Source organism: Prenolepis imparis, unplaced genomic scaffold (genome assembly GCF_030444845.1).
Source record: "Prenolepis imparis isolate NDT839.2.m4 unplaced genomic scaffold, iyPreImpa1.0 SCAF_5, whole genome shotgun sequence".
Classification (NCBI taxonomy): Eukaryota; Metazoa; Arthropoda; class Insecta; order Hymenoptera; family Formicidae; genus Prenolepis; species Prenolepis imparis.
In genome coordinates this window covers 19,797,355-19,813,800 of record NW_028141163.1, presented here as the reverse complement: position 1 = coordinate 19,813,800, position 16,446 = coordinate 19,797,355, and the positions used below count along the sequence as shown (strand labels likewise).

Sequence of the window (16,446 nt, the reverse complement as noted above, 5' to 3'; positions counted from 1 at the left end):
CTAACGATATGGCAGCGTCGTGAGAAAAAAATAGATAATAAAACATGCATAGATTCTGGTGCGTTGAAGGAAATCTTCGAAGATAATCGCAGTAAAATGTGTTTGAAAAGGAAGAGATTACACGGGAATGGTGATATGTGTATTGTTGTTCGTATGACGAAGCGACTCGTCGTTGGGAGAGGTGAACAGAAACGTGTATGCATGCAAGATGGGAAAATTTTTTGTTGGTGGAAGGGAAAGAAAGAAATAGACTTTTTTGAGTAAAAATATATGTGGTTTATATAAAATAATGTTGTTATTACACAAAAAGTTACAAGAATATTCATGGATACAATTTTCGTTTCATTACTATTATACTTGTTATTTGATTGAAGTAAAGCGAGACTAATTCCAAAAATGTTGTTCAAGATCGAACGTATTTGCGTCGCGTTATTCGTTAAGCTTTAGTTCTCATGTCAAACGGCCGTGAAATTCCTGCGTGTTTACTTGTCGCGGTATCGCGGAAGGACGAGAGAGAGAGAGAGCCTAGCGTGTTCGTATGTCTTCGTTCGCTCTCTTTCTCGTATGGTTCTGAAGGAATGTCAGTTTTTATAATTTAGTTCGTAGTTGCCGATCCTATTCGGGATCATCTACCGTTCAGTTCCTCTTGGGAGGCCGCACGCGACACATCGCATCTCAATAGCCGTGTCGCGAACGCAAGTTTCGCGTCTTTCGCCAGCGGCAGCGACATTACGAATCGCTTGCCCTGCACCAGTGCGGAAACCAAATCAACCGCGATATCATCATCATTCTCACCGATCGTGAATTTCTGAAGGCTCGCTGGCGGAGCACTTCGCGTGCGCTCGCGCGCCACGATCGACCGAACTGGGACATCGCGGGTCAGGGTGTATTGCTCGATCACCCAGTCAAAGAACTCAAACAAAGTGCGTGCGATTGTATCGTGCCGAGTGCACCGCCGCCGCGCTTGACTTTATATCGTCGGCCCTGCCCCGCGCTCGCGGCTCAGGGCGCTTCTCTATCTTCGGGACTCTGTGTCGCGCTCCATTAAGAGCCAATATTATTGTGAAGACCGACGGGAAGAATCGCGTCTGAAGTGCGTGACCGCGCTCGCGCTGGCCATCCCGCGCCCCGACAAGATTTCCGTTCTCGCGTTACCGCTCGGTTACCGAGCCGGACATTACGTCGCAACATCATTCGCGCGTCAAGATCTCCGTCAATCGTCGGAGTCACGCCTCAGCGTACCGTCAGTTTCAATTCCCGTCGGCCTCCTCATTTAACTGTCTGTGCAATAAATTCTTCTGTCAGTGCCTGTGATACTGTGTGTCTCGTCATTCTCGCATCCTCTTCCTATCCGATAGCGATTCATATCGCGCAACGTTCCCGATCGCGTGCCTCTCTCGAGGCTTGTGCCGGTGTTCGCATTCGCATTCTCGCGGTGCGGGATATTCCTCCGCTCGCGAACATATTGCTGGTCCTTCGAGCCGGATCGCCGGGACGTGTCGGATCGCGGGAGTTTAGTGACAAAAATCGCAAGCTATTTCGGCAATCATGCAGGATCTCCTGCAAAAGCAAGGCAGTGTGCAGCACTCGATCGAGCGCTCGCTCTCAAACTTCAAGAAGATGGGAAAGTCGAACGTGACTGCTCCCACGATTCGGAGCAGACTCTCCCACCTCCAAGAAAGCTGGATGCTGTTCCAGGACGGGCACGCTCAACTACTCAAGGCCGTTCCTCTAGCGACTCGCCCTACTGTGAGCTACTTCAAGGACAACGTCCGCGATGTGGTGGAGGACATCTATCAACAGACGAGAGACTTCATGACGAATTGGCTCGAGGAACTCGAGCCAATCGGAAGTGAAAATCAATCTCTTAATGCGAGTGTTGTCGGGCTTACGGATGCGTCCGCGTTAAATCTTTCTTATTTACCTCCCATTAAACTTCCGCTGTTCGATGGCACATACTCAGACTGGGAGAATTTCCGCGATCGCTTTCTCACACTCATCGTAAAAAACAAGTCGCTGACTGACTTCGCGCGTATGCACTATCTTTCTTCGTCGTTGAAAGGTCGCGCTCTCGACGCGATAAGCAATATTCCGGTTACCGCGGATAACTTCTCAAGTGCATGGGACGCGCTTAGTCGGCGATTTGAAAATCCGCGTCGGCTCTTGGCGCATCACTTCACTACGTTGCTCGGATTGCCGGTGTCAAATAAAGAGTCGGCCTCGGATCTTCAATCGTTAATTGATAAAATTAATATTTCCGTCGCTTCCATGAAGCAGCTCAAACGCACGCCGAGTGAGTTATGGGACGACTTTCTCGTCCACCTCGCCGTGCATCGGCTTGATCCCGCGACGAGAAAAGCATGGACAATTCGAGCGACTGACTCCGACACTCCGCCAACGTATGAAGCTCTGTGCGCATTTGTGAGAAACAGAATTCGAGCTCTTGATGAATGCACTCTTCAAGTGCATTCGAAATCCGGAAACGATCAAAAGGCCGCCGGCCATCAACGCGTTTCCGCCTCAACCGCGTCAGCGTCCTCGCCGATAACCTGCCCGCTGTGTAAATCTCAGCATCTTGTAAATAAATGTTCGAAGTTTATCGCTCAGACTCCGATCCAGCGCCGCGAGACCGTGAAATCTCTCAAACGGTGTTTCAATTGTCTAAGTTCTCTGCATTCAGTTCAAGAATGTAAAAGCCGATTTTCTTGTCGGTCGTGCAACAAACGGCATCACTCGATGCTGCACACTGGATCGGATTCTGAGCCAGGAATTTCCGTGTCTCCGACGAAAGACACTCCGCCGCCGGTTCCGTCTCAATTGCTCGCGACCGCGGGTCCTTCTCGCTACCGCGCGTGTTCACGTCGCGTCGGCCTCAGGCCGTTCAGTGGTGGTCCGAGCTATGTTGGATCAAGGCTCGGAAGCCACCTTCATTTCTGAAGCGCTCGCTCAGACTCTTCGTTTACAGCGCACTCGCATGCTTACGTCTATCTCGGGCGTCGGCGGATGCGCTGCCGGCACGGCTCGGCAAGCCGCTTACATTAAAATTTCTCCTCTCATTCCTTCCTCGGCGTATTTATCCGCCACCGCTCTCATACTTCCTTCGCTCACGGCTTATGCTCCTCAACGTGTCGTCGATAAATCCGCGCTTTCTCATCTCTACCACTTAGCGTGGGCCGATCCCGATCCGACCAGCACCGAATCAATCGATTTGCTCATCGGCGCTGATCTGTGTAGCGAGGCTATCCTCGAGGGGGTTCGTAAAGGACAGCCCGGATATCCCGTCGCGCAACAGACGATCTTTGGGTGGGTTATTTCCGGTCCCGTTCCGGATTCGGCGACGCGCTCCTCTCACGCAGTTTCAGTGCATCATTGCACATCATTAACGTCCCTCTCGGAGGACATACAAAAGTTTTGGGAGATCGAGGAGCTCCCTTCGTCGCGCATCTACTCTCCTCAAGACGAGCAATGTGAAGCTCACTTTAAGGAGACTCACTCACGCGACGCAAGCGGGCGATATATTGTCTGCTTGCCGTTCAAATCTCCGCCGCCTTTAGCTATAGGCGACTCAAAACGCTCCGCTGAGCGTCTTCTACAATGCCTTCTCCGCCGCTTCAAGTCTCAGCCCGATCTTTACCACAACTATCTCGCGTTCATGACCGAATACGAGACGCTCGGACACATGCGTCGTGTCGCGGATGACACCTTTTCGTCACACTCAGTTTATATTCCGCATCATCCCGTGACTCGCGCGGACAGTGCAACCACGAGGTTGCGCGTGGTTTTCAATGCATCGTACATTACTTCCAACGGGTCTAGTCTAAATGATCACCTACTCGTTGGCCCGAAGCTACAAACTGATTTGCGATCAATTATCGTCAACTGGCGGCAATTTCGGTATGTTTATATCGCGGACATTGCCAAAATGTACCGCCAAATTCTATTAGATTCTCGCGATGTAAATTTTCAGCGAATAAAGTGGCATCCGGCTCAAGGTAACGCCCCGTGCGATTTTCAACTCCTTACGGTCACTTACGGCATGGCGTGCGCTCCGTTTCTCGCGTTACGCGTGCTCAAATGTTTGGCCAACGACGAGGGTAATCGATTTCCTCTTGCTGCCTCAATTCTAAAAACGCAGATTTACGTCGACGATGTCATTTTCGGTGACGATCAGATCGAGGCGCTACGCGATAAGCGTGATCAACTCATTGCTTTACTTCGCTGCGGTCAATTTGAGCTTCGTAAATGGGCCAGCAACTCATCGGTCTTACTGGCGGATCTCGATCCTTCGGATCACGGTTTAGCCTGTCATAAAGATCTCTCTGAGGGTGAGAGTGTCAAAGTGCTCGGTATCATTTGGAATCCCGCGAACGATGCATTTCAATTCAAAGTCTCAACGGAGCCTAAAGCTCCAAATACTAAACGGTCAATTCTGTCGGTAATCGCTCGATTGTACGACCCGCTCGGATGGGTCACTCCCGCGACCGTCGCGGCGAAACTAGTTATGCAACAGTTGTGGCGCGCAAGGATCGGCTGGGACGAGGCGATCCCTGATGCGATCATGGCGAGATGGCAAATTCTTTATTCTACGTTACCTAATCTCAATCGTATAGTGCTGTCGCGGTGGACTAATTCTCTCTCAGATTCCTCGGCGGAGTTGCACGGCTTTGCAGATGCCTCCACCCATGCATATGCCGCCGTCGTTTATCTGCGCGTGACGAATTCCGACGGTCGGGTTTTCGTCTCATTAATCGCTGGCAAATCTAAAGTCGCTCCGATTTCGCCTATGACCGTGCCGCGCTTGGAGCTTTCCGCCGCGCTTCTTCTTTCCCGGTTGATCACGTTCGTTCGCGACGCGCTCAATTTGCATTCTGTTCCCTGTTTCGGATGGACCGACTCGACTATCGTGCTCGCGTGGCTTCGGTCTCATCCATCGCGATGGAAAACCTTCGTAGCAAATCGCATTGCGAATATTAAGACTACATCACCATATGTGGTGTGGCGTCATGTGCCCACGGCGACGAATTCTGCTGATTGTGCCTCGCGGGGCCTTTCCAGCGCCGAACTCTTAAATCATCATCTATGGTGGGACGGCCCCCCATGGTTGAGACTGCCCTCAGATGAGTGGCCCGCGGCGCCGGAGCCTCTCAGTGACGATTCTCCCGGAGAGGAGAAACTTCGCGTCTGTCACGCCGCTACTCCGACCATTCCGTGGGACCTCGCATCCCGTTTCTCGTCGTGGCCGAGATTGATTCGTGTGACGGCTTACTTATTTAGCTTCATTCATTGCTGTCGGCGCCTTTCGCGCAATTCTGCTCAGTTTCCTGGGGGCAGCGCGCTTTCTGCCGCTGAATTCTCCAAAGCAAAAGTTTATTGGCTCAAGCAAATTCAATTCGAGTCATTCCCGGCGGAACTCCGCGCGCTGCGTTCAGGAAACCCCGTATCTGTCAAAAGCTCGCTCGCGCCACTGACTCCGTTTCTTGATCGCGACGGGTTGTTGAGAGTCGGCGGACGCCTTCGTTGCGCTCCGCTTCCGTACGACTCGCGTCATCCCATTGCTTTGGCCAGCCACCCCCTCGTTCGGCTCATCGCGTCACACGCGCACCTCCGCTCGCTACACGGCGGGACTCAGCTGACACTCAGTGTTCTCCGGAAGGAATATTGGATCCTTCGCGCAAGAACGCTAGTCAAGTCTATTATTCATGCGTGCGTGCCGTGTGTCCGCGAACGCGCTGCGGTTCCGCAGCAATTAATGGGCAATCTCCCGGCCGTGCGGGTGTCCCCTCCGCCTAGGAGCTTTGCTCATTGCGGGGTGGATTACGCTGGGCCTATCAAAGTTCGTTCGGCTGCAGGTCGCGGAATTAAGTCCCACAAATCGTATGTCGCGCTTTTCATTTGCCTCGCTACTCGCGCCATCCACCTAGAACTGGTCGGGGACTATTCTACCGCCGCGTTTATACAAGCTCTCAATCGCTTTAGCTCTCGCCGCGGACTTCCCCAGGCCATCTACTCGGACAACGGTACGACGTTTGTTGGCGCAGATCGCGAGCTTTCTAAAGCATATGGCGCGACGCTTCGGGATCCCCAGCTGCTCAACATCACCGCCGGGGATAACATAAGCTGGCACTTTATTCCGCCCTCCGCTCCTCATTTCGGAGGACTGTGGGAGGCCGGAATAAAGAGTGTTAAATATCATCTCCATCGCGTGGTCGGGGATCACACTCTTTCTTTCGAGGAGCTTACTACGCTCTTATGCCAAGTCGAGGCATGCTTAAATTCCCGTCCGATCGCGCCGCTGTCTGACGAATTCGACGACTTTCAGTTTCTGACCCCCGGTCACTTTCTGATTGGAGCCTCGATAACGGTCCCTCCGGAGCCGTCGGTTCTGGAATTGAAGGAAAATCGACTATCGCGGTGGCAAACCGTTCGGCAACTCGCGGAGCGCTTTTGGAAATTGTGGTCCGCAGACTACATAAATACTCTACAGCAGCGAAATAAATGGCGCAAACCGCACCTTCCTCTGTCCATTGGCAAAATCGTTCTCATTCGCAATCCTCTATTTCCTCCATGTAAATGGGAAATCGGCCGCGTCACTTGCGTTCATCCTGGTCCGGATGGCCTTCCGCGCGTGGCCACCGTCAAAACCACGTCGTCGGAGTTTGTTCGCCCTATCGGTAAATTATGTCTGCTCCCGATAGACTTACCAGATGATTCAGATCTTCGGGCGGACAAGGTCTGACCTCCGGTTTTCGCGTAAATTCTAAGTCTCATCGCCCGAAGGACCCGCGCTCGCGATCGCTCTCGGCGTCGTAAAGCTGGTACTTATAGTTTAACTTAAGGTTCTTCGCGATTTCTTTCGTTCTCGCTCTGCGTCTTTCATTTTCTATGCGTTTATTCGTTGCGATTACTCTTAAGTAATGCGATAATCTCGTAGGCTAAGTTTAATTCATAACTCGCGGTCATGTCATATTTCGATGTCAGTGCACCGCCTCTTTCTTTTCGCGCTCTCATTTGCGTTCATTTGCGATTCTATTGTGCTGTATTCGCAGTCACAATCGCGCGTTCTCGCGTTTCTAGTTTAAGGTTCTATTCGTTCAATTCTGCGTTATCTCGCGTTTCTAGTTTTATTTGGCGTTCTTAGCGTTAGTTCGTCAAGTGTTATTCGAAATTTATTCTTTGCGTTTGGCGTTTTCTTCACGTACTTCGCCGCGTCTTTATCTAAGTTATTTCGTCAAGGCGGGCGGCTCTTCAAAACCATGTATCTGTTGCTATCCTTCGGGGACACCTCATGTAAGCTCTCTCGTCCTTCTAGATTCGGGGATCTAACAACGCGCCTAATTAACGTGTCTTCCATTTTGAAGCTAATATTGGAACGACGTTCCAAGGCGGGCGGTATGTTCAAGATCGAACGTATTTGCGTCGCGTTATTCGTTAAGCTTTAGTTCTCATGTCAAACGGCCGTGAAATTCCTGCGTGTTTACTTGTCGCGGTATCGCGGAAGGACGAGAGAGAGAGAGAGCCTAGCGTGTTCGTATGTCTTCGTTCGCTCTCTTTCTCGTATGGTTCTGAAGGAATGTCAGTTTTTATAATTTAGTTCGTAGTTGCCGATCCTATTCGGGATCATCTACCGTTCAGTTCCTCTTGGGAGGCCGCACGCGACACATCGCATCTCAATAGCCGTGTCGCGAACGCAAGTTTCGCGTCTTTCGCCAGCGGCAGCGACATTACGAATCGCTTGCCCTGCACCAGTGCGGAAACCAAATCAACCGCGATATCATCATCATTCTCACCGATCGTGAATTTCTGAAGGCTCGCTGGCGGAGCACTTCGCGTGCGCTCGCGCGCCACGATCGACCGAACTGGGACATCGCGGGTCAGGGTGTATTGCTCGATCACCCAGTCAAAGAACTCAAACAAAGTGCGTGCGATTGTATCGTGCCGAGTGCACCGCCGCCGCGCTTGACTTTATATCGTCGGCCCTGCCCCGCGCTCGCGGCTCAGGGCGCTTCTCTATCTTCGGGACTCTGTGTCGCGCTCCATTAAGAGCCAATATTATTGTGAAGACCGACGGGAAGAATCGCGTCTGAAGTGCGTGACCGCGCTCGCGCTGGCCATCCCGCGCCCCGACAAGATTTCCGTTCTCGCGTTACCGCTCGGTTACCGAGCCGGACATTACGTCGCAACATCATTCGCGCGTCAAGATCTCCGTCAATCGTCGGAGTCACGCCTCAGCGTACCGTCAGTTTCAATTCCCGTCGGCCTCCTCATTTAACTGTCTGTGCAATAAATTCTTCTGTCAGTGCCTGTGATACTGTGTGTCTCGTCATTCTCGCATCCTCTTCCTATCCGATAGCGATTCATATCGCGCAACGTTCCCGATCGCGTGCCTCTCTCGAGGCTTGTGCCGGTGTTCGCATTCGCATTCTCGCGGTGCGGGATATTCCTCCGCTCGCGAACAAATGTTATCTCAAAATATACATCGAGAAATGTTAAATCTTTTATTTGTGTGCGTACATTACGCTCTATTTCCTTGCTATTACCTCTGATTGTAAGTTTTATAACGTTGTTATTAATATATTTATTGAGCGGTAGATTAATTTCTATTTCATTAATTAGATACTGCGCACATTCGTTAACACTGCAAGAAATTAAATTTAATTGATTCAAATTTGCGTTCACACAATCAACTATATTTTCTAATCCTAAAAAAGTTGCTTTCTGCATCACTATTGCGACGTTGTAAGTTTTTCGTTTCTTCGCTACTGGTGCGTTTGTTTCCGTATCTTCGACGTTATCGGAAGAAGTATTTCCTTGTTCATTTTCACGATACGTTAGTAGAACAGCTCTTGCTCCATACGCGGTGGTAAAATTTATAATTATCTTGTTGATAATAATTGAACTCAAATTAATTTTATCACCGTTTAAGTATGCAGACACCTGTTTTATATTTTCTTGAAATTTCTGCCACGATTCCATATCGAAGCAAATCCCTGACGTTCTATGAGATGTTAATTTAACAATCGGTTGGAAATCCAGCTCGTCTCCGTTCGCAGTCATCAGTCCCACATGAAGTTTCTTTGTATAGGATGAATTCAATCCATACGTTGTGGACAACAGCATATGCTGATTTATTTTTTCCTCGTTGTTGCATCCTGGTTTGGAAACACAGTTGGAAGCTGATGGTTTCACAAAATTCGAAATTTCCTCGTGATTACTCATGATGATTGTTTCTTCTCGAAAAAAATTATCGAATATACGCCGAGAGAGAAGTATTCGTTGAACAAGTATCGAGAACCGTAAACTTTCTTATTAACGAAACTGAGCGTTTGGATGTCGTCGAACGAATGAGATTATTCTTTCCGAATAACCACAGGAAAAGAGATAAAATAGAAAAGTGGAGGGGAAATGCGCGCGCATAATAATAAAAAACAACCCTGATATGGAATTTTACAAACAATTTAGAAGAAATAAAAAAAAACAATATTAGTAGAGTATAAACTATTAAGAATGTACAGCTGAATTTGACAAAAATGCAACGCGATTGTTTACAAGCTATAAATTCCAAGATAAATTTTATAACAAAAAAAAAATGTTTATCTCAGCCTCAGTCTTTCTGAAATCTTATCGTAAAGTTTATCCAGTATAAAAAAGAAGAATTTCTGAAACATGGGGAAAAAATGTGAAAATCTGTGTATTTAGGTATTTAAGAATGATAATAAGTAATGACAAAAAAACCTAGAAATTGCTTATCTCAGCCTCAGTCTTTCTGAAACCTTATCGTAAAGTTTATCCAGTATAAATAAAGGGCGACACATAAAAAAGGGCGATACATAAAATTATCTGTTCCTGATATTTATGATTTTCCCCCGAAAGTCTTTCAGGGGATATTTTTGTAAAATAATCTTGTCCAATAGGAGATTGAGAAATTTTTTCCAAATCTCCTTCTTAGAAAGAGGCGTTTTTATAAAACGGGTATAAATACGAGTTTAAGCGTTAGTAAAAATCAATTTCGAGTTTACGCTAACGAATTACTTGTGTTTTCCAACGTGTGCGTGAGTGTAAAAAAATTTAATTATGTCGAATCTTAGAAATGTCATCGAGAGCTGTATTTTGCTTTCGCAGAGTTTGTGCGGAAAAAATATGGGGAAATTTTTGTCGGAGTTATCGAACATCGATGAAACGAATTACCATATTTTTGGAAAATTCGCGGGTGAGTGTCCTAGCGTAGTGCTCGCGGTTTTATTCCGTCTAGGACATTTTGTCAATATTCGTGAACTTTTGTACATTGCCGGGGAAGTGATAGAAGCGCGACGATATTTTGGTGATAGCGAAGAAGATGTGGGAGGACACATAGAATTTCTTCTCTTGCATCATCAACGTTTTCTTCCGAGGAGCGTTGAAAATGGTAAGTTTTTTATTTTTTTCTATTATACAAGTAATTATAGAGCAAATTTAATTATAAAAATTAATAATTTTCTAGACATCGAGCAACGTAACACTCATCTCGGGCTAATCGCTGAAGTTGGTCAATTTCGTGCGCCTCCGCGAGTAATAGAGAATCGTCGAGTAGATTTACGGTTATCACTAGTTCGTGATAGAAGACGTCGAGCGGATACTTCGCCCGAGGCAGGACCCTCTCGTAAGTATTTAATATAAACTTAAACCTCGGTAGAAAGTAAAGTATCATATTCTTATTAAGAAATTTTTAAATATTGGATGTTTCAGGACGAGCGCGTATCATTTCGAATCCAGAGATCGAACAACCGGTTATTGATTTAACCGAGGATGAACCGAATAGTGAGGAAAATGTCACGGAAGAACCACGTGAGCAAACTCCTCGTGAAGTAAGTCCCTTCGACGAAGTTACTATTTTTTCACAACAACAAGAAAATGAGCAAGATGCAATTTCTTCTTCTGAGAATGAAAGAGAAGAAGAAGAAGATGAAGAAGAAGAAGAAGATGAGGAGGAGGAGGAAGAAGAAGAAGGAGAAGAAGGGGGCGAAGAAGAAGAAGAAGATGAGGAGGAAGAAGAAGAAGGAGAAGAAGGAGGCGAAGAAGAAGAAGAAGAAGAAGAGGAAGTTCAGGAGGGAGAGGAAGAAATAGGAGCGGAAGGTAATGACTTTACATAATTTAACTAATTATCTCTTTCTTGATTAAATTTTATTTTAATTAAATAAAATTTTAATAGAATTTTCTTACTCTCCAATTATCGATCCGCGTGTTTCGTACTCTCCGGTGTAACCATAAAGACTCATTGGAAAAAGAGAGGAAAAACAAAGGATAAGTGTGAGTCATTGCTAGAATTTTAACATCTCTTTATAAAACTCCAATACGAGAGTGTAAAACATTACTTTATTGAATTTTTATTTTAAATAAATCATTTTTAATCCTTTTCTCAGTGCAAATAGGTAGGGGACGGAGCGTGGAACAACGGCAAGAAGCCAACGAGGAATCTCTCAATCTCCCTGTCACCAATCGTGAAAATTTGAGAGAGGAGGAAGAAGAAGAAGAAGACGACGAGGCAACACAGGAAGCAGAAGAAGAAATAGCTCGTCGGGTAAATTATAATTTTAGATATATTGTATTATTAGCTGAAAACGCGCGACGTTTTAGAAATTTCGGAATAGAGGGAAGAGAGGCGACTTTTCATATACGACCGATACCCGAGGGCGAGAACGTTTACGAGTGACTAGAAAGCGCATTTCGCGAACTCCACACATACGCAATACAGTCGTGTGAAGTGGGCGATTACATAGGGCTTTCTTTTGACTCCGAGAATTTAATCCGTGGTCCAGCCGGTATATCATTCCGACCTTCGTGCGATTTGACACATGAAAATATTTGGGGACTTGTAAGCTCGTTATCGCAGAGTTCCGGTAGGCTCGATATGACGCAAGATTTTAACATTCGCGTTTTTAGAGTCACACCCCCTGCGGGACGCAGACGAAATGTTAACGCATCTACCCGTGAAGTTATTGCTAAGCGTTCTATTTTAACAATTTCTAACGCAGATAATTTATGTCTTCCTCGTGCACTTGTAGCTGCGCAAATTTTCAACGAGCGTGGAAATTTACGCATGGGACATTTGCACGAAAAATGGAATGCAGTGAGAAGACAAAACTCCGTGTTACAACGAGAATTAGCGTTGCAACTAATGAGCGATGCCGGTGTCGCGATTCCGGAGGAAGGCTGTGGAATTCCCGAAATCGAACGCTTTCAGCAATATTTTGCCGCGGATAATATCGCCATAGTAATATATAATGGCGATACTTTTGGTCGGGTAAACCGTTATACGACGGAGTCGAATTTCTAGCCAATCTTCATCGCGAAACGAACTCTCGCTTAAATATAATATACCATAATAATATTAAACATTATGATGTAATGTTAAATTTAAGAGCCCCGCCTCTGGGGGTAGAGATTACTGCGTTCCCTGTAACATAAGTTATCGCATCGATAGGGGTGGACATCGATGCTCTAATAAATGCCCTCGTTGTAATGCCGTTCCGTCGTGTGAGTTGACTAACGAGGAGCCTATTAGATGTGAAATTTGTAGACGTGAATTTTTTAGCCGTGCATGCTTGGAGCGTCACCGCACTCAAAAATCTTACGATGGAAAATCGCGACGGAGTATTTGTGAAATTGTACAATTTTGCAACGAATGCGGTTGCTTAATCCATAAAAATAAACGTCACGAATGCGGCGCGAGTTACTGTAACGTGTGTCGTTCTCTCCAACCTTTAAATCACCTTTGTTACATGCTTCCTATCCCTCCTGATAACGAAACCGCCACTTCTAATACCGATCTTATCGATGATAATGGAGAGTTGCAACATTGCGGAAACGAGGGACCGAGTGAACGTACACGTGATAAAAGAAATCGCGTAGCATTTATATTTTACGATTTTGAGACGCGACAGGATCAAACGCTCCAAGGTACTGACAGTGTAAAAATTCATGTGCCTACACTTTGTGTTGCACAACAAATTTGTGTGTCGTGTGCCGATATAAACGAAACGTCGGTGAGATGTCGATGGTGTGGAGTTCGCGAATATATATTTCGTCGTAACCCGGTGCAGGAATTCGTAGATTTCGCGACGCGCCCTTTGAAATATTTTAAGCGACTAATTTGTATCGCGCATAATGCCAAATCGTTTGATGCACAATTTATTTTGCAATATATCGTTGAAAATCGAACATTATTAGTACCTCAGGTAATTTTAAACAGTACAAAAATAATTGTACTAACGGTAGGACATACGAAATTTATTGACAGTATTAATTACATGCCGATGCGCCTATCCGATTTACCTAAGGCCTTCGGTCTGACGGACACTTCGAGTAAAGGAGTTTTTCCACATTTATTTAATACTATCGATAATCAATCGTATGTCGGATCACTACCCGAAGTATACTATTATTCGTCCGATTCCATGAGAACAAGAGAACGTGAAAATTTTCTCGCGTGGCATGCCGAGATGACCCGTGAGAACTATGTGTTCGATTTTCAAAGAGAAATATTACAATATTGTCGCAAAGATGTAGATATTCTTAGGCTAGCTTGTATGGCTTTTAGGAAGATTTTTCTTCTACGCGGAAAGGTGTGTCCTTTCGAAGAATGCACCACTATTGCCTCTACTTGCATGAGAGTTTTTATAAAAACTCCCTCCGCAAGATCTCTTTCATCCTGTATTACCGTATCGGGTACAGGGTAAATTGTTATTCGCGTTATGCCGCACTTGTAGCGAGACATTTTCGCACACCGAGTGCACTCATATTCCTTCTGAGCGCGAATTCGAGGGTACATGGATATCGTGCGAACTACAAAAAGCAATTGAAAAAGGATATTTTGTAACAGGGGTTAGCGAGATATGGCAGTACAATGTCACTCGGTACGATCCTTCTATGCGTCAAGGGGGTTTATTTACCGGTTATATAAATACATTTCTACAGTTAAAACAGGAGGCTAGTGGATGGCCGAGCGAATGCGTGGATGAAGATGCTAAAGAGCGTTATCTTCGTGAGTACGAGGAGAGAGAAGGTATCGTTCTTGAAAAGCACAACATCGCACAAAACTCCGGTCTACGCTCGGTCGCGAAACTATGCTTAAACTCTTTCTGGGGAAAATTCGGGCAACGTTCGAATTTACCAAAGACGGAAATTGTTAACACGCAACAACGTTTGATTAATTTACTCGCGAACCCTCAGTATGAAATAACAGATATATTACCGGTAAACGATGAAGTGATATATGTCTCGACTCGATTACGCGAGGAGGCGATCTCACCATCGCATCTTACAAATGTTGTAATAGCAGCTTACACGACGGCGCAAGCGAGATTAAAATTGTATGAATACTTAGAAAAATTAGATAGGCGCGTTTTGTATTATGATACTGATTCTTGTATATATGTGAGCAGCGCTGATCCACACGAGTACGAACCACCCACGGGTAATTTTTTAGGCGATATGACTAACGAACTTGAAAGCTATGGGCTCGCTAGTTATATAGAGTCGTTTGTGTCCGGCGGTCCAAAATTTTACGCGTATGTGGTTCGCACATCAGATGGTCAGATGCACGAAGTTTGCAAAGTGAAGGGTATAACCCTAAACTTTGAAAATTCTCGTTTAATTAATTTTAATAGTATTAGGGAATTATTAATACAAAGAGAAATTGTGCAGCAGGAAAGAGAGTTAGGAGAAAACGAGGAAAAAGAAACAACTCCGGAAACGTCAATAAATCTGCGATTCAGAGCCATTCGGCATACAGCGTTTCACGAAATAATAACTCGTGATGAAACAAAAATATGTGCGCCTGTGCTATTAAAGCGTAGATTTATTAACAATCGTTGTTCCCTTCCCTATGGATATTTAACTGTTTAAAAACGCAATATAATAATTCTACACGATCGCTTCTCTCTTCCACCTTCGCGCGTTTTTCGATTTATACAGCAAAATGTAGATATAATAAAATAGATAAGTAATTGTAAAATTGTCTTGTAAAAATAATATAAATTTTTGAAAAGTAAAGGATATATTATAGTGCAGAGTAGGATAGAATATAAATTATGGATATATCTTAATTAGAAAAAATATTTGTAATGACAGAAAAATTTTAATTATATTTAATAAGTGAAAAATTGTAAAATAAAAAATGTGAAATAAAACTTTTTTAATTTTATTATTAGGATTTTAAACGTACAAAGTATTTTTTTACAATGTAAGAAGATTAAATAAAATTTTTTCTTAAAATTTGTTTCATTAGAGATTATTTTATCCTTTCTCCTGAAGAACCTTCTTTCCCCGAAAAATTCTCTTAATATAAATTTTACTATTGTTAGATAAAATCGAGCAAAATAAATGTAACCAATAAGGAGAAAAGTAAATAAAATGTAAAATTAAAACATTTATGACTTTATAATTTATTTTTTAAACTAAGAAAATTTTTTTCCGTGAAATAAAGTCTAATAATAAAAGTTTCACAAAAGTTCTTTTCATCAAAAAATTATTTACCTCTTCTCGAAAACCTACTTGACTAAAAAAAAAAAATATTTTTCTTTTAAAAAAAATTACGTTTTTAGTAAAAATCAAAGTACGAATTTTCTTCTCGCGAGATTCTCTCAGTCACGTACGTAGCCTATCATCGTTGTGATAGCAAGGATGATAGGCTACGTACCAGCGCTGGAGATACACGCTGTCGCGAGCATTCTACGAATACGCTAATTAGCAGCGCACCGCGACACGCATCGGCTCGTCAGCTGGCACCGCGACGCGCATCGGCTCGTCAGCTGGTACGATGCGCACGAGATCGCTAGCGCGAGCATGCGGCCGCCGCGGTGGGGCCTCTGCGGGACGCTAATAAGCTTATTTTCGACTCGAGATATATATTAAAAATATTCAATGCGCGTGCGTATTTTTATACGCGAGTTATTGATATTAAGTTACTCTTTATCTTTTTTATTTATGAACTCACGCGTAAAACCGAGTTCATTTCGCGAAATGGACGTGCGCTGGAAACATCCCTGGACGTCGATCATCTGCGGACCTACGGGATGCGGAAAAACGATTTTTGTAAAAACTTTTCTTCGATATTTATCCGCTATGTGCGAAGATCGATTCGAGAGAATTTTATTTTATTACGCCGAATGGCAAGATGCGTATCAACGTCTGCAATGTGATACGAGTGAAAATAATGAAGAAGAAAAAAACAATGTACACAAGAGCGGCTATGATAATACTTTGCTAAAAATAAAGAAAAATACAATCGAATTTCACGAGGGGTTACCGCGACCGGAAGATTATTCCAACGATCCGCTATCTCTAAAATTAGTGATAATTGACGATCTTATGAGGGAATCGTCATCGTGTGACGCTATCGTCAATCTGTTTACCAAAGGAAGTCATCATAAGAATCTCAGCGTTATACTCATCTCGCAAAATCTTTTCCAC

At 44.9% G+C, this 16,446-nt stretch overlaps 1 protein-coding gene across 1 annotated transcript; it reads right to left on the bottom strand.

Annotated features, from left to right (window-relative positions):
* Positions 1–322: 322 nt before the first annotated feature.
* Positions 323–9,216, bottom strand: LOC145936514 (uncharacterized). The gene is made up of 2 exons (XM_083038762.1): positions 8,459–9,216; positions 323–398 (listed from the first exon to the last, which is right to left on the bottom strand). Exons 1-2 carry the CDS (start codon positions 9,214–9,216, stop codon positions 323–325), a joined length of 834 nt encoding a protein of 277 aa, XP_082894888.1.
* Positions 9,217–16,446: the final 7,230 nt, after the last annotated feature.